We start from the raw sequence: 20,957 nt of genomic DNA on the forward strand, positions 1-20,957 counted from the left end.
AAAAACTAAACTACAAGGTCAATGATGAAAAATCAAACGATGCTAACACTGCCATCGGCATATATGCAGCCCCTTGGTTTAAATCAAACTTGGATTTTTTGTGTGCAAAATAGCACCCAATAATGGCAACATTATATGGAAGTCCTTCATAATGTATTCTGAGTAGGCTTATCTATATGCACAATGGCAAGAGGAGCTGACATGTAAGACGTTAAACCTGCGTGGTTAAATGCAAAGATATCATTTTTCTGACAGCTACTCTTGAGTGATCGGATATAGTTGACGTCAAGTGTGCAGAATATTGACAACGATCTTCGGATTTTTATACGTTTACTATGCTTTTCTTCCCCAGGGGCAGCCAAAATTACCATTTGCCATTTTCATTCTGATTGAGAATGCTTTGGTGACAAATGCTAGCACACTTCAAGCAAGGCAAGGTTTGTACAAAAAAAAAATAGACGTGTTGGCCCAGATTGAGATTAGAAAAAAAAAACACTTAGGAAGTTTGACAAATATATATCGTCCGAGCATTATAAGAATCGAGGCATTGAATGCGTGTGTGTGTATTACATTACGGAGGAGGCTCGTGAAAGGCGCTACTGAGCAGTTGGAGGCAGTCGCCCTCCAACAACAACTGAGAGCAGAGGAGCGACGCTCACAACGAGCGGAGTGCCGGGCAGCTAAAATGCAGCAAGATGGCACAGTAGGGAGAAAAGCTGGTGCATCTACGAGTCATTTCAGTCGGCCAACTCATGGAAACTGGGTCTCTCCCGTGACCTTCTGTCAGCGAGCCTTCGACACGTCGCGTGGCTTCTAAGTGCACCTGGCCTGGCACAGGTGCCGCGGTAATGGCACCGTCACTTAATGGCGAATGGGGGGGGAGCGGTGGTATAGTGATTAGCACGCTGCGCTACGAACCCTGAGACCCGAGTCTGATTCCCACTCACGGCCAACACCAGTGACGATTATCTACACTCATCCTGGGCCTCCCCTAGATCGAATCAGCCTCAAATAAGTACCTGGTGTGGTGTGTAAACATCGCCATTGGGCAGACAAAGGCGGTGGGATGTGGTGCTGGCCACCCACCCCCTTATGTGCTGTGCCGGCCTTCATAGGTGCAAATAGCACACGCCCCAACAGTGTGTTCAGGCTAAAAAGGGGATCTTTGCCTTGTTTTTAATTCTAGGTTTTAAATATATATATAATTCCGTAACATCTTAGGCTGGATGCGTGCAGATTTAAATGTCCAATGGGGGGGGGGGGGGGGCGGGGGTTGAAAAAATCAGGCAATGTGGTAAAATTTAAATTCCAATGCTGCTGTGGCTTTTGAGGCACATTTAGCAACTTTTGTTTGACAATTTCACTCTAACGCAGCATGCAAACAACACTTATACAGCTCTGTGAACACAATCAACGCCCCCCGTGCAAGCATCTCGAGGCGTTTTTTGACAGCTCAATGAAAAAAAATATCAAAATCGCCGTTGCAGCAAGGTCACAGTTAAAATTGAAAATCAAATTGTGGGGTTGAGTAGATTGAAACAACAACAGTTTTCTTTACTGTGGATGAAATGACGTGGAATTATCACGTCACCGATACACACATTGTAATACAGCCCGAAATCACGGCAGAACAGGCGCATGGCCAGATGCAGTTACATTCTTCAACGATAGAAAATTATAGGACAGCCGGCAATGTGACTGCCAATGACCACCAGAGCCAGGCCCTGGGTCACACGATCCAGCATTGCCGGATTCACAGATCACGGATCGGATGATCATGGGCAAATGTCACAGATGTCCACCAAGCCTCCACAGAGGCTATCGAATGGCTTAATAAACATGGCTATACATGCACAACGTTGCTAGTTTCACCTTGGAATACAGAGAGAAAATTCTCATACATACCGAATTAAAAAGCAATAACAAGACAATGTTCTGGTTTTAGTTCGTCACATGAAGGTCAACTGGCTTGATAGAAAAAGAAAGTTGAATCTAAGTAGAAACAAGATTGGCGAAAGATCGGACGAAGAAACTATATTGGAACAAAAAAAATACTGTGAGTTTAAAAGTACTTTAGTTCTGCCAGCAATATATTTATTTCGAAGCATAGGCCATTGAATCCTTTAAAAAGTGAGTCGAGACTGGCTCATAGATTTTAAGGAATAACAATAGCGTCACCTGGTAATGCTACGGAGTAAACAGTGTTTACCCTGAAATACCTTGGCACGGCATTTACTCAGGGGAGAGCCGTATTTGGAAGTGATGCCAAATAAACGAGTCATGGTTCATGACATCACCCGTGCGTTGGCACGATGTTTGTGGTCGAAAAAAAAACTAATTTTGGATAAGAACACCTCTTGTAAGTGTTACAACTGTTACACGATTCCCGTAAAGAAAAGAACAATTTTCACATGTGCGAACGTCTCCTCACGTTACCATTGCAATGTCAGAGCGATCGCAAATAATCTAATGCGGGTTTTTTCTTTCCCCCCATGAAACTTTTGCCCTCTACCACTTATATCAACTGTCATATCAACAAAGTTTGTAAGGATAAGCTTTCTCCCTATGGAATTAAGTAATCAGAAGTGTGACATCCCCAAAGCAGTGGAGATGTTATAACAATTATAGGTACTTACACAAACAATTTATCAAGCCCTAAACTGCTCTCCTCTCCCCTTTTAGATCAAAAATCCTCCTGCCAACTGAGATTTTTGAATATCCTGGGGGACAGGACGTATCTCTCTGGTGGGCTTTAGAATCGTTCCGTGCATTTGTTCGGCACGATGTTCTGACGCACGGTGGCTAGGAGCTATGTTCCGTTCCTGCAGAAGCTCCCAGCACGCAGAGCGAAATGCCGGAACATCAAGAACTTCTTCAATAACTCAACGAAGCCCTCGGATTCGAAAGCACGCAGGGCAAAGCAGCGGACGTCGCTTCGCTGAACGACACGCGCAAATTTGTCCTCAGGCACATCTTCAAATTGTTTATTTCCAGTGTTTTAGCGGTTATGGCAGGTAAGAGCACAAACCAAATTTAATGTTACATCTGGGCCATGAAACCATCCTGGCAAAGCAGGCAAAGTCTCAAAAAAACACCGTCAGGTAAAGTTTCACGCACAGTGTGCGCGCGTGCCGCATGGAAATGGAACACGTTAATGGGTAAACAAGACAAAGGTGTCCAATCAGCTAAGGAACGCACTTAACATGGCAACTGGGAGTCTCAAATCAGCCCGGCCCTGCCCCGTGCCTCTCGTCGCCCGCCCATAATGTGCAATTAGCAGAATCTCCTCCACGTGATTTGTAATCGGTTGGGGGGGGGTTTCACGTCCGACTAATTACCACACTTTGCCTTTTCTTTAAGTGAGCAAGTGTGAAATTCCCGGCGACGTAAGATTGGCAAGTGTGAAATTACGGAGCCGACCCCGGTGTTTACCGTGGTGCGCCACCGCGTACTCCACTCTCCGGCCCCGCAGTGATTAAACGAGTGCCATTTGCCACCTCAATTATAGACTGTCAAAGCAATTTTACAATTTGAAGCAATTAACAGTCTGCCAGCGTAAACTGCGAGAATTCCAATTCCCATTGCAACATGTGGTGTCCTTTCACGTAAAAAAAAAAATCATTAGCAGTGGGAATAATAAACACATTTTTTTTTAAAGTGAAGTTACTCATTTTAAGTGGCTTAATAAAATACAAATGCCATGTTGACTTTAGGAAATAAATGTGGATATTAAAGACGCTGGTTCCTCCCCTGCCTTGGGGATTTTAATAAAATCACAGACAGGGGAGTTATATAATTTATTGATTTTTTTTGCCATAACAATGGAAGCCATTTATTTCTACCATGATTATTATTATTTTACTTGTTTTTTTATAGCATTTGTTTAGCATCATTGTGTCCATTACTCTGCGCTTCCATCCTTGCATTCTTCAATTTTGTAATCGTGATAACTTTGTTTCAACTTAAACGACCACTATCAACCTTGGCAAGCTTCACAATGTTCGCTCAAAACAATTTTAAATGACAAATAAACTAAATTAGTTCGCTTTTGCTCACTATTGTCAATTCTATTTGATAAAAATTCAATCGCAGCTTTCCAAACACTGACAACTGAAGGTGTTGTCATAAACTATTTCAAAATATAAGAACGCGTTTTCTTTATTCTATTTCTACAACAAATTTCTACCTGAGTGACAAGTGTTGAAGCCTCTGATGTATTTAAAATGCACACAAATATAATTCTAAAACTCTATATGCCGTCAATATCTCCGGATGCAACAGAACAAAATAGAGATGTTTCTTTTTCCCACAATCTTCAGGAGCCCCCCCTGCCCCACCGAATTGAAATAGCGAAGGCCAGATTTGCTTGTGTTATGCCATGCGGGTCCCAAATGGCCTCATACAGGAGCGGAGGTACAGAGTAAAGGCTTTGATGGAGACATGAGGATATTAAAAAAAAAGCTGAATAAATAGGCTTTTTTCTGCCAATATTAGGTCACTGACACAAAGCCTTCTATCAGTATTGATCAAGAAATCCCATTTTGCAGAGACGCTTGTTAATTATATTTTTGTGCAGCCATTGGATATGGCTTCGTATTGCTCCATTTTATTTATTACTTTACTCTCCCCAATGTGTACCCCGTTAAATGTGTCAATGGTAAAAAGAAAGTCACATTTCTATCTATGGTCTCTCAAGCAGTTTGATCTATGGTTCCATGTCACCTGTAGATAATAAACTATTTGGCTATTTTTACTTATCGCATAAACTAAAATATTTCAACCAAATCACACAAATTATTTAGATATTACAAGCAAATATTAAATCATCAAAACATAAATAAGCGCATAACGTCAATATTTGTCGGATAAACGACTTGTTTCCTGTGAGCTATAGTGTGGTGGTAAACAGACTGCACTCTCAACCTGGCAACCCGAGTTTGAGTGCCAGGCAACAGCTATTGTCAGTCATGAGCAACGTTTACAGCGGTCCTCTCTCCTCTACACACACACAATTCGTTTTACATTCAGAGTAGCAGTTAGTCAATCGGGAGGCTGCATTTGGTTACATAAAGAATGTATACTACAACCTATTCAAAGAGATCCAGCCAAATTTCGATTTAAAGCTTTCATGACTGCAGGGATTCATCTTCATGTTATATTTTGATTATATTATTATTTCCCTTCTACGTGACTTTACGGAAAGAACCAAGAAGAGAGATCCAGCCAGTATGGAGAAGTAGGCCAAATACCCCCTGGAGCGGCTCCTCTAGAGCTCCTTATAGTGGTAGGTCCATCTCCCCTTCGGAGGTGTGAGCAAGCACTTGTTTTAGCGTAATAGTTGTACTGGTAAAGAGAGGGTGCACTGGTGTAATAAGTGCCAGCCAAAGCTCATTTAAGCACTGAAAAACTTGACCTTTTTGAACAGGTATTAACTAAACCTCACCCGTTATATCACGCAGCTTCACAAGTCTCTCGCCTCTCACATCTGAACTGTAACATTTGCAGTTAGCTAAAACGCCAATATTGAATTCTTTATTCTCTCTCTCAGAAATATTAAACAATTATAATCAAGTAAAATTTTAGTTGGGCCTGTTGCGTAATATGATCGAGGCTGAAATAATGTAGGGCACGTAACTCCGCATCAACTCATAATCGATTGAAATTGATCCTTACACTTATGATACGTGCATTGATTGGGGCATGCGAGAAGAGATTATATTTTAAGATTCATGAAAATTGCACGCAGATTATACCACAAACAATAACATTCTGGCTAATGGTGCAAACACAACTGTGCGAACGATATAATATAGAAACAGGCAAAGTTCATATCAGCAAGAAAAAATATAATTGAATCTTGAATCAAGAGACACAGCTAAATTGTGACAATTCATAACATTTATGAGGGTTGGTGGGGGGAACGTGATAGCATTGGCCCTCCCCACCCTTCTACATTTTTATAGTCAAGTAAACATAATGTCAGTGCTATATTTTACACTGCTGGTGGGTTTTCTTCAGACTTGCCCCGTCGTAACGTAAGTTGCCAACAGCGAGAGCAGCATTTAACATTTGTCTAAAGTTGGATTGTTTCCGTGGCCCCCACCTCGGCTGTTTGTATTCCCCTGCCCCCCCCACCCTGGTGGTTAGCAGACAACACGTGGGTCAAACACAAAGACAAAGACCCCACGTATAGCCTGAACAGACTGGTGGGGCAAGTGCTGTGAGCGAGCACCTCTGAAGGCTGGCATGGCACACGAGGGGGTGGGTGGGTGGCCAACACTGCCTTTGTCTCCCCGGTGGTGATGTTTACACACCACCCCAGGTACTCATTTGAGGTGGAGTCGACCTAGGGGAAGCCAAGGATCAGTTCAGATAATCGTCACTGGTATTGACCATGAGCCGGAATCGAACTTGGGTCACCGGGTTCAATGCGTAGCGCCCTAACCACTACGCCACCGCTCCCCTTACACATGAGTCACAACAACAACACCCACCATTCGCCACTAAGTGCCGGCGACATCACCACGCCACCTGTGCCAGGCCAGGTGCAGTTTGAGGCCACGTAAAGTGTCGAAGGCTCGCTGACAGGAAGTCACGGAACAGCCCCAGCAGGTGCCGTGGTTTTGACTGACCGAGATGATTGGCAGATGCACCAATATGGGTCACACACGCACACGCACAATTACATTCATGTTTTATAGCGATTACAGAGGCCGAGGGACCTCCACGTGGCCAGCACGCACCTTTCCTTCCTCAAAATCTTCCTCGTACAAATCTTCTCCGCGCTGAATGTCCGCGTCGAGCTGCCTCAGGGCGTGCTCCAGGCCCTGTTCGCGAGAAGCCGCCGCAAAGACGACGCCGGCGGTAGTCGCGGCCTCCGGCGACGTAGGCCCAGTCCGTGCCGTCGCCAAACGCCATGCGCTCCCCTCCCTGTCGCCGCCAATGCAAAACGGCCGGGGCCGACGTGGCCGCCGCCGAAAAACCCATGCGGGTCCAAAAAAACAAAAACAGGTCGATCATTAGGGCTTCCAAAACTCAGCCGGGTCCCCCCACAACAGCCTGATCGTTAGGGCCGCTTTAAAACAGTTGCCTATTCACGCGTTGTAATTGTAGAAGACGACAGGCCTAACGCGTGTGCGCCGAACACATTCCGCTGGGTAATATTGTTCTGGAGAGGCAATGGGCCCGATGGGTTAAAGAATGTTCATTTATGCGTGGAGACACAGAAACAGCGTTCTGCTCATTTAATATGTGTGTGCGCTGGTGGAACGGCAGCAGCTGTTGAATTTATTTTCAAGTGGAGACTGTTCAATGCCTCTTCTTTTTTGCGGTTGTGATTGACGAAGGCTATGACTGGCAACGCAGAGAATTTCATCAACACAAAAACGGGGTCACCACTAGGCACCGGCCACGTTGACAAAACAACGACCTGGGAATCGACGTGAATTTGAATACCGTGAGCGCAAAAAAAAAACTCGGAATCGCCGACTTTACGTAAACGAGTGGCACGCACTCGTAATTGTTTTCTCCCGATTAAAAAAAAAAACACGCAACTAATAACGCGTGGCACATCGTACGCACGTGCGTGAGTAGGTAAACAAAAATCGATGGCGTTTTAAAATGACTGTAAAAACGAACAGCTCCAAAAGAATGTATGTTTGTGCAGCCCGTGTGGGCACGGTGTGTACAATGTATTTAATGCCGCTGTCGCAACACACTCAGTGATCCTTGACGAAGGCTATGATTAAAACCTATTATGAAAATTACAGTCATTTAACACTTTAATTACCGGACACATCAACGTTTTTGCCGTTTTGTTCTCAAGTCTATGGAAATTGCATGTCCTATAAATTGTCGCGCTGCAATTAATTTTATTTTTATTACTTTTATTATTACTACTACTTTCATTGTTATCGTTATTATTCCCCTCATTCCCGCTAATCCGTATAATTGCGCTCCCCGCATTTTAAAGGCCCTCTGCAAATACCCTAACAGCAAATGTGGGAGGTACGGTCGGGGTAGTTTTTTTTCCTTCAAGATTGTGGCGAAATTCTACACGCTACAACGTGACGTGCATCCATGTATGGTTTATGCACGTAAAATTATCAACGGCGTGACTCACAGGTGACTGTTTCTTGAGTTAAGAAAAAAGCCCACCAATGGGGCCCAAACACGAATGGACGATGGGGGGGGGGGGTGCAAAAAAAATGGGACGAGCACACACATCGTGTAGAATGGTTTAGACACTGCTATGGATGAAAACAATATTAGCGCACCACTTTGAATAACATCGGCTCGAAATGATGGTTTAGCGTGGGCGTGCAGTTATCGTGCGGAGCGTGCGTGTTAGATTGCATTCAAACTAAACGTGTTAAAAATGTCCACCCGGTGAATGTAATATCTTCGGACCGGCTGTATGCTGCCCGTGGATTATTAATTAATTTTATTGACTTTGTCCTGTGAATTTATTCGACTAGTCACGTGTACGCTTAGCAATTTCTACTGACTATTGCCAATTGTCTGGCCGACCTGTCTCCACACCAAGGCTCACGGTCATTCTCGCCATGTGGAGCAATCATATATTTTTTTTTTTTTACGTTTAATCGGCGCTGCTTTGAATGCAGGGCGCCTGATTTGTACGTGACGGCACATTTCCACGTGCATACGGGCGATGTGGTGAGCCAAAATCACTCCTAAAGCCCGAATCCGATCTTGATCATTTGCAATGACAGCCGCTCCATTTGCTATGACTGGTGAAGTCTCAGGGGCTCAATGCAAATACAACAAACTGAAAATGAATTCAAACTCTTGTGGGTTTTTAATGATATGCAATACATATATTTAAAAAAATGCAAAAGCCATGAGGCGAAATGGGATTTTGTGATACAGGAATAAAAATATGCAAATAAAATAAGTGCAAATAAACCAAGTGACTAAACAAATAAAAACACACAGGTTTGAGTGTCTACAAGAACCAACAGAAATGTTTGAAGAAAACTCAGAACATCCCTTTACAATGTTCCTTTCCATTTCCATTATGTGAAAATAATGACGGCAATATTTAACAAAGGCGCAAAACACTCTGGTAAACGAATGTCCTCAAAGGCCCTAAATGAGCACACAGAACGCCTTGAATGGAGATAATCCCACTAAATATCTCGTCTTTTTTTGGTTTTCTGTTGGTGCTGGTGTTTAGTTAAAGTCCTTGCCTGTAGCGAGACGATATGGGAGGGGGATTTGGTGCTGTGGGGAGCGGGCGAGTTCTCTTCTGACCGAACAGACGACAAGCTAGCCAATCGGTAGCTGCCTTTGGCGTGACTTGAGCCAATCGGCTTTCTGGCCTCCAAGAGTCGCCTCTACTTGCGATGCGTGCAGTTGAGGGGTCGGGGTAGGGGTCAAGGGTTAGAGTTCATCCAAGAGCAAACAAGCAAGCAAAATAGTTAGGGGCAGTTAAGGTAAGTGCTCTTTGTTTTGTACACGTGAGTTTGTGTGGCGAGTGGGTTCAGCAAAGAAGAATGCAGAAGATGAGCGATATAACGTGAGGGCAGTCAAAAATCCAGAATGGCAATGCAGAGGAATGCAGAATTATCAGAGGAGCCAACAGGTTTGGAAAATCAAGACAGATCACAGTGGAAGTTATGTGCACGAGAGAAGACGACAGCAAGACAGAGAGGGAGAAGTGCGGGCATAAATTACGATCATGCAAATCACCGTTAAACTACGCTACATGCGGAAGGTTGCTGGGATGGAACAGCATGCATCCATCAAATCAAGGGGATTAAACACTGGCAGATACACATCCCGAAACATAATCAAAGCCACAGTCAACATGCGCGCAGTATTCATCAGCGTTAGCAGTTTCACATTTACTTTGCATCAGCCTAAGACTGGGCCAAAGCCATTGGCGGGAAATTGCCTTATGCTCTGCTTTATTTATAAAGCTGACATCGGCTTGTCACTACTTACATTTTTTTTTTAACCGAGCCATGGCATAACAGTGTGTCTTCCTCATCTCTCTCTCTCTATATATAAAGCTTAAAGAATAACTCAGCATTAAAAAAAGAGGAAGAAACCGATAAAAGTAATTTGGGAGAAACGTTAAAACATGAGGGATTTTATTTTCATTCATTGGCATGCTCTTGGTATCCAGACAATAAGAATGTGGGAAATAAACAGATTTGTGGGCGACGCAGCGCCTGAAGGACCCCGTTTTAATGCCAATTCCCGGGTTTACCCAGGCCAGTGGGACAGACATCTCAATTGGGATCAATGCCCAGGCAGGGTCGCTGCCAGGTCAGCCTGCTCTCTGCCTCAAATGAGGTGCCCATTGGAAAACATGCAGCGGTATGAAATTTAAAGAACCCTACGGTAAAGGAAGACACCCTGCTGCTTATGTTCATTGCAGCCTGGTCTCACAGAAAATATTTTTGTCCCAGTTATTTGTCGCATAAATTATTCGTACGAAAGCCAGAAGAGGAGAATAGGAGAAGTCTACCCCCACCATCACGGTTGGTATTCCAAGCTTCACAAGTTGAAAAATAAAATGGGCGATGTTTCTGCCAAAGGCTCTTCAGGAAAGCGAAGAGCGCGCAACACAAATGTATTTCGAAATCCTTTGGACGAGACCTCCTTATCAACAGTCGGGCTACACCTCGACATGCCCTGCAATGAGTGGTCGTCACACATGATAGTCGATAGTCCTTGTGTTCGCAAGGACAGTCTCGGATAACGGCATAAGTGGTTCTGTTGTTTTGTTGGTGGATAAAGCTTCTACAGTTACACAAAAACAGGAGGCATAAGTTTTACTTGCATATTGTTTTTTTTATAATTCCCCCCGAGTTCCCCGCCACCCCCCCCCCCCCCAGGAGAGGCAATGTTACCAAAGCGAATTTCCTGGAGGTGGCTCAGAGGTCAGAGCAATGAGCTGGCACCAATGAGATCATCGGTTCGAATTCGAGCAGGCACCCATAATTAAACCACGTGCTCAAGCGTAGCAGCAGACGGTCAAGAACAGAAACCGGTGACTGCGCGCACTATTTTGGTTTTGAACTCTCTTTGGCACTCAATTCCAGCACTGAAATAAACAAGGTATCAGTTTGGCTATCGTGCGACAATCTCACTGCGGAGCGTGTGGGAAAGTGTGACCCCCTTCTGTGCGAAGGATAAAAAATTAAAGGTCACTTAAAAGGATTTTAGGGAAAAATCTCCGTTAAAAATCTCGTCCACGGATCAGCCTCTGAAAGGCGTTCCACAGCTTTACCAATGTACTCCGTCTCATGCCTGGACACCCAAAGGCAGAGTCGGGATAAAATTGGGGTAAATACATGTGTGTGCAAAAAGTTCACAACCTTAAAGCTGAGAGAAATGGCACAAAACGAACGTGATGCGCATGCAGAGGCAGCAGCTAAACCTGAACATTGTTCACAAAGCACATATCAACACAGTCCAGCTGAGTGGCAAGAACACTTCGCAATGCCTTAAAGTGTGTGCACGTGTGTACGTTGAACTTCCTTCACACCGTACGTAGCCAACCGTGATAATCGTAGGTATGGGGGATGGACAACAATAAACTAAACACAGAAAACAGTTCGAAAGAAGTGAGTTTTCCATCTAGACTTAAAAGTGCATAGCCCCAATGACTTCATAATGTGCATAATATGTAACCATTCTCTATCAACTGCTACTGTAAATAAATACCACCCCATTTCTGCAGTCTTAGGTTCCTGTGGAGCATAAATCCATCTGGCGCTTATTTTTGCTCTGGCTGTATTAGACAAATATAGGCTGGAATGTAAATAAACAAAACGTAAATCTATATTGTTCTGAATCATGTGACTCAAGCTGGGGATTTTGAATAAGTCTGAAGATGTAAGGTAAATAATTCCATGGCTGCAATGCTAGGGTCATTGCAATTGCGCTGTCAATGTGCCTCTCCTAAAAATATCCTCATTAAAAAAATTTGACTCCTGCGCTACGGGCTGGTTTATGAAAATACTTTGGGGGCGTAGACGATACATTCGTTGAATTATAGCACTATTTCGAGCTGTGTGTGTACAAACGCGCATGAACGCCACGGAACATGATCGAGGTGCATTGCAGACCTGTTGCTCCACTTTCTGCTGAATTACATCGCTGGCCGGAGGGGACGCAGGAACCGTCTCAGCTTCGCGTGCGGCGACCACTGGGACCGGGCTCACCGATATGGGCTGCGTAGGATACATTGAAGATTAAATAAACGATGCGTACAAAGATTCCACCGTATAGTCTTAACAGGCTGTTGGGCCAAGGTGCTGTTAAGCGAGCACCTGCGAAGGCCGGCACAGCGCACGAAGGGCGTGGGTGGCAAGCACCACTGCCGATCGCCTTTGTCTCCCCAGTGGTGATGTTTACACAGCACACCACGTACTCATTTAAGGCCGAGTCGACCTAGGGGAGGCCCAGGATCGGTGCAGATAATCGTCACCGGTGTTGGCCGTGAGCGGCAATCAAACTCGGGTCACCGGGTTCGTAGTGCAGCACGCTAACCACTGCACAACCTGCTCCCCCCACAATGCATACAAATGCATGCACATACATACACACACAAAGAGCCACCCATCTTAGTCAGCATTCCGTAAGGCAAACAATATATAACGTACGAATACTGGGCGAGATAACCACATTTAACTCCTGAAGACGCCACAGTAGTGTGTGGCGAAAGCTTGACAGAGGGAATTGTCAACACAGCCCAACCCAAAAAATGCACATGCATCCGTCATACAGCTCATACTGTTGTTAGCGAGCACCTATTAAGACTAACAAGGCACACGCAGGAGGTGATGTGGCCAGTTCCATACCCAGCCACCTTCATCTCCCAATTGATAATGTTTATACACTGCACCAGGTACTCATTTAAGGCCGAGTTAACCTAGGGAAGGCACAGGACTTGCTCTGATATCACTTGCCACTGATGTTAGCCATGGCTAGGAATCGAACTTGGGAAGCTGGGTTCATAAGCAGTGTGCTAAACACAACAATGCCATTCCTAACATACACACACACACCCCTGAAAGGCAGTCATAAACATAAACCTTTCAAAATAATATTTTATTTTAAAATTTTTAGTCAACTAATGTCATGGAGTATGTTGCAGCTTCATGTATACATAATAATTAATAAGAAAAAGTTCATTTCAATGAGCAATTTTGTACAGTTTGTATCTAAACACACAAAAAAGGGCATTATACATAGATACATATATTTGTTTGATAAAAACAATAACATTACATTGGCAAATGAGCGACATGGCTGGGATGTCATTATTTTTAATTGCGCCACTCGAAATAGAAATAAAAGGGAGCGAGAAAATAATCGGAAAACGATGAAACATAACGGGCCATCTCGCATTTCTGCGCAAATGTTTTCTGGTAAAAGGTTAAAGTACGAGGGTAGCGAGAGCAAGTGGCCGGCCCTGGTGTGCACGCCTTGGTGTGCACGCCCTTCGCTCCAGTGCACATCACTGACCCTGTCACTTCCACTTCGTCAGCCTTAAAAAAAAAAGAATGGCACCACGTTGTAAAAATGGAAGAAATAATAAAACCGGATTTTCAAAGACGTCGCGAAAGATGTACTTTTTGAAAGCAACACTTTAATAATTTTAGTTTGTGAGATTTATCTATTCTGCCTAAAATTGAATCACCCTGAATGCAAACCGCACTCATCGTATCTCGGAAGCAGAGTTGGGTGTGGTTGGTTAGTCGGGTGAGAGATGGGTTAGGAAACACCAGGCCTTCGTAGGCCGGGGTACTGCGAGGTGACGCATGAGATGGCAATGATAGCAACGAGTTAATGAATCTATCCGTGTGGAGCTCTAACTGTTACTCTATTGTGTATGTGTGTGGGTGTTCTCATATTTTCTCCTACTCCTTACCTTCCTGGTCTTGATGCGCTGAGCGACGGAGTTGAACCTCTGATGGAGCTCGGTCACCTTGGGCTCCACGAGTCGGCGGCAGTAATCGCCGCGGTTTGCCATCAGCTCGCCCGCTTGGTCGTGCACCACCTCGACCTTATGGCTCGTACCAGGCAGCTCCGACTGCAGACGCTGCAAAGACCGAAGGACAAAGGTTTCTCTCCTTTGATCTTCTTCCAGACGGCTAGGGGCATGCGCTTGCTAGCGAGCACCTATCGCTCCGGGCTTCTTCTGTCCGCCCCTGAGCTGCTGCTGACATTATGCCGCGCGTGTTCACGCGAAGTTAACCGAGTGGCCCAGTGCAGGCCAGGTGCCAATGCCGATTTCCACCCGTGTTGCTGGTGTCACAACGTGGAGCGGTGGATCAAAGGTTTCTGTGCTGCACCCTTGACCTGGTTGATCCGAGTTTCAGTCCAGTCCACGGCTAAAACCAGTGCCAAGTAATATCTGAAACCGGTGCTGGGTTCCCCCATTCACCAGCACTGACCAACATGGTAGGTATAGCCTTCATCCAGCAATGCACCAAGGACTGTTAAGTATTATTACAATAATCATTATATAGCAAAGAATTAAGCCTAAGTCACATTCTACGTAGCACAGAGTAATATCTCCTATGCCAGGGTGTAGGTGTACATATGATATCAATATAAAGATACAGAGCATATAAACAGCAGATGTAAAACACAAAGACAAAAACACATACATGTAAAACACACACATCATACATGTAAAAAAACACACGCACAAATGTGCACAGCATATGGACACTACACAAACTCACGCACACATTAAATGTGATTGGTTCAGAGACGCAAACTCAAGCTTGGGGTTTTGACCTTGAATCATGTTGCTTAATGTTTAGCAAAGTTATGAAGTTAACATGTGACCAATAATTATTTTCCATGACAGCTTAACACGCTGTTTTGTGGCAGATGTATTTGCTTAAGCATCAGTGTGAACAGCATTTAATTTGGAAAATATCTAACCAGGCAGCATGATCAGTTATGACAAACACACCACAAATGCAAAATCACGAAGCGCGCGCGACACGCGGATCCACGGGTTTGCCCAGAACCCAACCCGGTCACCTTTGTCTCCCTCCAGCACTGACTTTTATACGCCGTAGCAGGCACTCACTCGCTCGTTTTTAAGACCGAGTCCATTGTGGTACGGCCCAAGACCCGCTCCGATATTAACAACGAACTGATATGAGCTTTGGCATGCACGCACGCACGCAGGCACGCACAAACTGCACGGTGATCAAGACCCTTGTCACAGAAATCCTTGAGTCTGAAGGAAAAACACGCGCGACATTGTACATCGCCGCAAAGGTGAGCAGCGCGCATTGGGGGAAAGGACAACAGTGAGCAATTTGAAGCGAGAAATAATTCTGAATCCCTACCCTGCTGTTTGCGACAATTGTGACGTCTGCAGGCGTTATGCACTGAACGTTTCATTTGAAACCCTTTCCAAGGACTTACAGGACACGTTGGGTGCATGCGTGTCACGATGCCTGTAAAAAGCACAGGCGCTTTTTGACAATGGTGGGTTTTAACGAGGGTGCGACCTCATGAAGCTGGATTTAAGTAGAGCGGAAACCTTGTAAGTAAACTGGAAGGGTGTTCTCGATATAAATAAGCAAACTTTGAAATAAAGCCTAAGACTCTGGCCAGAACACTGTTCATGCCCTAATGAAGCTGGACGTAGTAGGAAACAGCATAAAGCCCTTTGCTAATGTTGTGCCGGGTATTTGCAGATGTATTCTTAGGTTTTTCGGTAAAGTCACGTAGGTAAAAAATTAACCAGTATATATACAAGGATGGTTCTCTTGGAATTTCTCTTACTTGATACAGCAATCGTGCTGTGACGGTTCCACCTGAAGACGGAAGCTTGTGTTGCCTCCGAAACGTCGTGATTTTTATTTTATTTTACTTTTATTAATTTTAATTTTTTACCTACGTGACTTTACCGAAAAAAACTAAGAATATGAATCCTTGCCGTCACGAAAGCTTCAAATCTATAATTTATAGATGTGCTTATTAAAAGCAATACGTCTAATACATTTCAAGCTATTTGAAACGATTTTTTTTATTTTACCAGGTAATGCCCACTGAGCTGTATCACTCTTTTAAGAAGAGACCTGGCCACAAATGATAGCTCAACAAAGTGGCTTATCATGTGGAAATGTATAGCAGCCAAATACTCTAAACGCACTTTGTTTCTAAATGTGGAGGGAAAAACCGGAGGACCCGGAGAAAAATCCAAACGACCACAGGGAAAGAGCCATGCAAACTCCAAATATACAGCAGGCGTCAGCGTCGGGATCGAACCCACGACCTCCTGTATACCAGGCGAGGTAGTTAACATCTCGCCACCGTAGCGCCCGTGCCCCTTTGCCCGACCATTGTCACAAATGAAACTATGCGCAGAAGCAAATCGATAGCTATTTTCAGTACTTATCTGTTGTAAGCAGTTCGTTGAGCCCGCGCTTTCCGTACCTTAAACACATCCTCCCTCTGGTTGGCCGACAGCTTCTCCGCGTCGTCCATCATAACTTGTGAGTGGTATATCCACGTGGTTATGTCCGCGATGTTGTGGTCGAAGCTGTTCATCTGGGCCTGGTATTCCTGTTTGGAGACAGGAGCCCGGGCAGAAATAACAAAACGCGCGGGAGCAAATCACCGGGAGGTAGGTGACATAAGTGAGCAATTCCAAGTGTTTTGCAATTAAAACAAGGAATGACAATTAAGAAGCCGCGCTATCAGATAATTAATTAGTAAGCACAATGATTAATTGCAAACCCATTAACAAACAACTACGCAGACATTCATCACCATCATCTCCAGCCGCGTGATGGTACGCCCGTCGTGCATACAAACATGTTTATTTTGGTCATGCACAAGTAGACCGGGAACAAATTAACTTCGAGCTACGCGGACGAGGGTATTTAAAAGATGCTCGGTACAAATTGCACGTGTCGCTTGCGTTGTGTTTTGTTCTTTTACGAAACAGTGGTTTAAAATGAACCGCAATCGCCTGCCAACTGAGACAACGGTGACACCCGCATACGGTAATCCGTCCTTGAAATGAAGAAACTTGCCAGTACCAAAATATGAGAATAGGTTTTCCCCTTTTTTCTGGCAACAAAACACGTGTTAGGATATTCTTTGTTCTTTTGCTAAAGTCACGAAAGAACCAAGAATATGAATCCCTGCAGCCACGAAAGCTTTAAATCAAAATTTAGGTGTTAAGATGTTAAAACACCAAACTGAAACCTTTTACAAGGAATCATGCCTGCATTAACCACAATACTTGTGGTCAGAATGCAAAAAAAAAACATACTCTGATAATATATGCATTGTCTTTGAAACTGATTGGTCGACACCAGAGACAGCTTTCTTTCGAGCCTCGTCTCAAACGGTGTTAGACCAGAGGACGCATCCCCGTCGGCCCGCATGTTGCTGTCATAAAAAAGGTGGCACTTTGAAAGAAAGAGATGAAAGAAAGTTGTTACGCGGACTCATCGTGCCCGTCCTCCGACACCGCCCCCCCCCCTCCGCCAACTCGCCTGTAGCAGGTTGAGCCACTCCTCGGCGCGTGCCGTCACCGCGATCCAGTTGCTGTTGAGGAGGCTGAGCTTGTCGTCGATGGCCGAGCTCTCGGGCCCCTTGAGCAGAGACTGCAGCGCTGCGCCCGTGTCCGCCGCGGCCGCCAGCGAGCCCTGCCGCTTGGCGATCTCCTTTTGCGTCGCCTGCGGAAAACAATGGGGAGAGGCAGCAGAAGCAAAGCGGCAAGCGTCAGGACCGGGAAATGCGCGTTAAGGATGTTATAAAAGTTTGAGGTGGGTGTAGCCCAAGGGTCATAAGTGAAGTGGGCGGGGCTAGTGATGAAATTAGCATGTCAATGTAAGATGGGAGAAAGCTGGGCAACCTCAACGACGACCAAGCTGCGGAGGTGAACATTGTATTGTGAGAGATTTGCATGTCAATGTAAGATCGTAGAGCCACCGCCACATCAAGGCAAACGAGCAACGGTGGATGTTTAAATTTCGATTTAAAGCTTTCGTGACTGCAGGGATTCATCTTCTTGGTTCTTTCAGTAAAGTCACGTAGAAGGGAAATAATAAAATAATACAAAAAAAGATAATAAAATAATTATCACGACACTGTCTTTCCGACAGACCTGTTCTACACCTGAGGACGGCTGCTTGCGTTGTGGCCGAAACGTCGTGAGAATTATTTTATTATGTTTTATTATTATTTTATTATTTCCCTTCTACGTGACTTTACCGAAAGAACCAAGAAAACGGTGGATGTGTTAATGAGACATTTAACTGGTTAATGTAAAGGCATTTAACCTGTTAATGTAACACCAGAGAGTCGAAAATAACTACTAAACATCACAGCCAGTTATGACTTTACCTGGTTAATAACGTCCTTCCAATGATTGCTCAGTTTGTACCCATCTTCTCGGTTTAAATTGTGTCTGTGTTTATATATCTGGATGGCTTCATGAATGAATCTTTGCTGATAGCCAGTGGGCTTGCAGAGTACCTCCGTCTTGGAAAAATTCATTTTGTGTGTTCCCACCGCGTTAAAACAATGATCAGCCACGGCTGAGGTATTCGTCCTACCGTGTTTCAGATCTACCTTATGTTCATGAACACGGTCCGAGAAATGTCGCTTAGTTTCCCCAATGTAACTACTGCCGCAGACACAGCTTAGTTTGTAGACGCCGGGGTATTGCATGTCAGGAATCTTGTCCTTCACAGATGGGATAAAATCACGAATTGTATGTACTGTGTTGAATCGAACCTGGATCTTGTGTTTGCTCATGATTTTGGAAATCTTTTTGTTGACCCCTGCTATGGATGGCAAGGTGATGGTTTTGATTGGTTCCTCAGATGGTTCTTTCCCAATGGTTGGGGTGATAGCTTTACGGATTGTGTAGTCTGAATATCCATTCATCTTGAGGGCTTGGTGTACGTGTTCCAGTTCACTGGCTAGGTGATGGTCAGAAATACATCGAGCTCTATGGTGTAGAGTTTTGATGAGGGGATTCGTCTGGGATGGATGGTGGTGGGAGTCAGATTTTCGGTAGGCATCCGTATAGGTGGCTTTCCTGTAGATAGTGTCCCATTGAGTCATCTGGTCTATTTTAGATTAAAACATCCAAGAATGGTAACTTGCCATCCTTTTCCACCTCCATGGTGAATTTGGTGGCTGGGTGTATGGAATTTATGTGGTTGAAGAAGTGGCCCAGAGCTGGTCGGCCATGTGACCAGATGACAAACGTGTCATCTACGTACCTCTTCCACAAGGAAGGACAGTAGTGTGGATGCCTGGATGGCATCTGTCTCAAATTTGTCCATGATAATATTGGCTACAACTGGAGATAAGGGAGAACCCATTGGGGTATCTTCAACTTGTTTGTAGAATGTTCCATTCCAGGTGAAGTAAGTGGGGGTGAGGCAGTTTCTAACCAGGGCCAGTACATCAGCATTCAATCCTTGATGGACCAAATCTTCAATGATTGCAATGGTGTCAGAACAGAAACTTTTGTAAACAAAGAGACTGACATGCAAATCACCTGGAGATATTGAGATGTCCGTAATTAATGCTACCAAGTGAGCTGAGTTACGTATAGCTGAGGTGGTCTTACCGGTCAATGGTTGTAAGGTCTCAGACATAAATCGGGCTATTTTGTATGTGAGTGAGTCAATGGTGGAGACGATAGGACAAAGGGGTGTCCCTTCTTTATGGATTTTTGGTAAGCCATAAAATCTTGGGTGGTCTAGCAACAGAGGGTTTTAAGGAAAGCCGCTTGGTTGGTTCAATTAAAGATGTAGAATCAGTGATGATATTGTTGGTTTTCGTAACCAGGTGGTTGGTTGGATCTCTATTGATTTTGATATAGCTAGCATCATTCAGTAGGGCCTAGATTTTGTTGTTGTATGTGGTTTTGTCCATGATGACAGTGGCATTGCCCTTATCGGCTGAGAGGATGACGATGTCATCTCTCCTTTTTAGTTGAGAAAGCTAAAAGCGCTCATCCTTGCTGATGTTGCTAATAGGTGTCTTAGCGTTTTTCAGGATTGTTAAGGTCATTTGAACAACCTCATCCCAAAAAACCACCTACATTTTTTGGACCGAAATGGTTAAAACAAAGTAGCAGGATCAATGTGCTGATGCAGCAGCAGCAGAACAATAAACTGAAGTTGAGTCTGCCATTGGAAGAAGTTGCTTAAAAGCCTCGTAAACAAGCCAGCTCATTTGGAGTACTGTCTCAATTAAACCTAAAAGCAAAATTTCTATGTGACCTGACTACCATTAACAACAGCCACACCTCACCTCCCAGCCCTGCCCCCCGCCTGTTATAATGCAATTATGCTCTCAGCGTGGTAGCTCATTAAATGAAGAACTTTCCATTGGGAACTCTGAAGCTAGCAGTGTATCGCCTTGTGTTAAGAGAAACATCGATTTAACAGGCCTCTGTATCCAGACTATGGCCACGGATTTTTGATGCCTTTAGAAATAATCACTCAATCGAACAGAAATGTTGACACCTCAGAGCTACAATGTGACCAAACAGAATGACTTTTTTTTTAAGCAGTCAAAGCTAATCAGGCTGAAACCATCATCCGCCTGTAACATTTGAAAACCAAGTTTAATCATGGAAGTCTGAAGCCCGGATTCAAACCCAGGCTCTCAGCAGCGCCGGCTAGAGTGCCCAAACATCTGGAAACACTCGGCAAACTCGTCTTCCACATCATTTCGCGCTGAATGGCACACACTGGACATGATACACGGTGTCTGGAGATGCTCTGCCGCAAGAAATGCCAATGCCCCTCGGCAATTGTGATGCAGTTGGCCATTCATATCCTGCTCGTGGCTCGGAGATTGTACGTAAAAAGCATGAGAGAGAGGAAGTGCACCGTGGAACTGTGACAGATTGGTCATGAGTTCAGCCTCAAATAAAAACGAGACATGCAAAACTCATGATGCTTAAA

At 44.5% G+C, this 20,957-nt stretch overlaps 1 protein-coding gene across 1 annotated transcript in view; it reads right to left on the reverse strand.

Moving 5' to 3' along the window:
- The window catches only part of LOC133353592 (dystrophin-like), a 639,339-nt gene that overhangs the window by 309,265 nt on the left and 309,117 nt on the right, over positions 1 to 20,957 (reverse strand). The window contains 7 exon segments of the mRNA XM_061569957.1: positions 6,744 to 6,893; positions 6,895 to 6,930; positions 9,210 to 9,356; positions 12,102 to 12,206; positions 13,910 to 14,080; positions 16,447 to 16,575; positions 17,517 to 17,699. Coding sequence (XP_061425941.1) covers positions 6,744 to 6,893; positions 6,895 to 6,930; positions 9,210 to 9,356; positions 12,102 to 12,206; positions 13,910 to 14,080; positions 16,447 to 16,575; positions 17,517 to 17,699 — 921 coding nt within the window.

This window comes from Lethenteron reissneri, chromosome 6 (genome assembly GCF_015708825.2).
Source record: "Lethenteron reissneri isolate LAM-NWPU_2019-01 chromosome 6, ASM1570882v1, whole genome shotgun sequence".
Lineage (NCBI taxonomy): Eukaryota > Metazoa > Chordata > Hyperoartia > Petromyzontiformes > Petromyzontidae > Lethenteron > Lethenteron reissneri.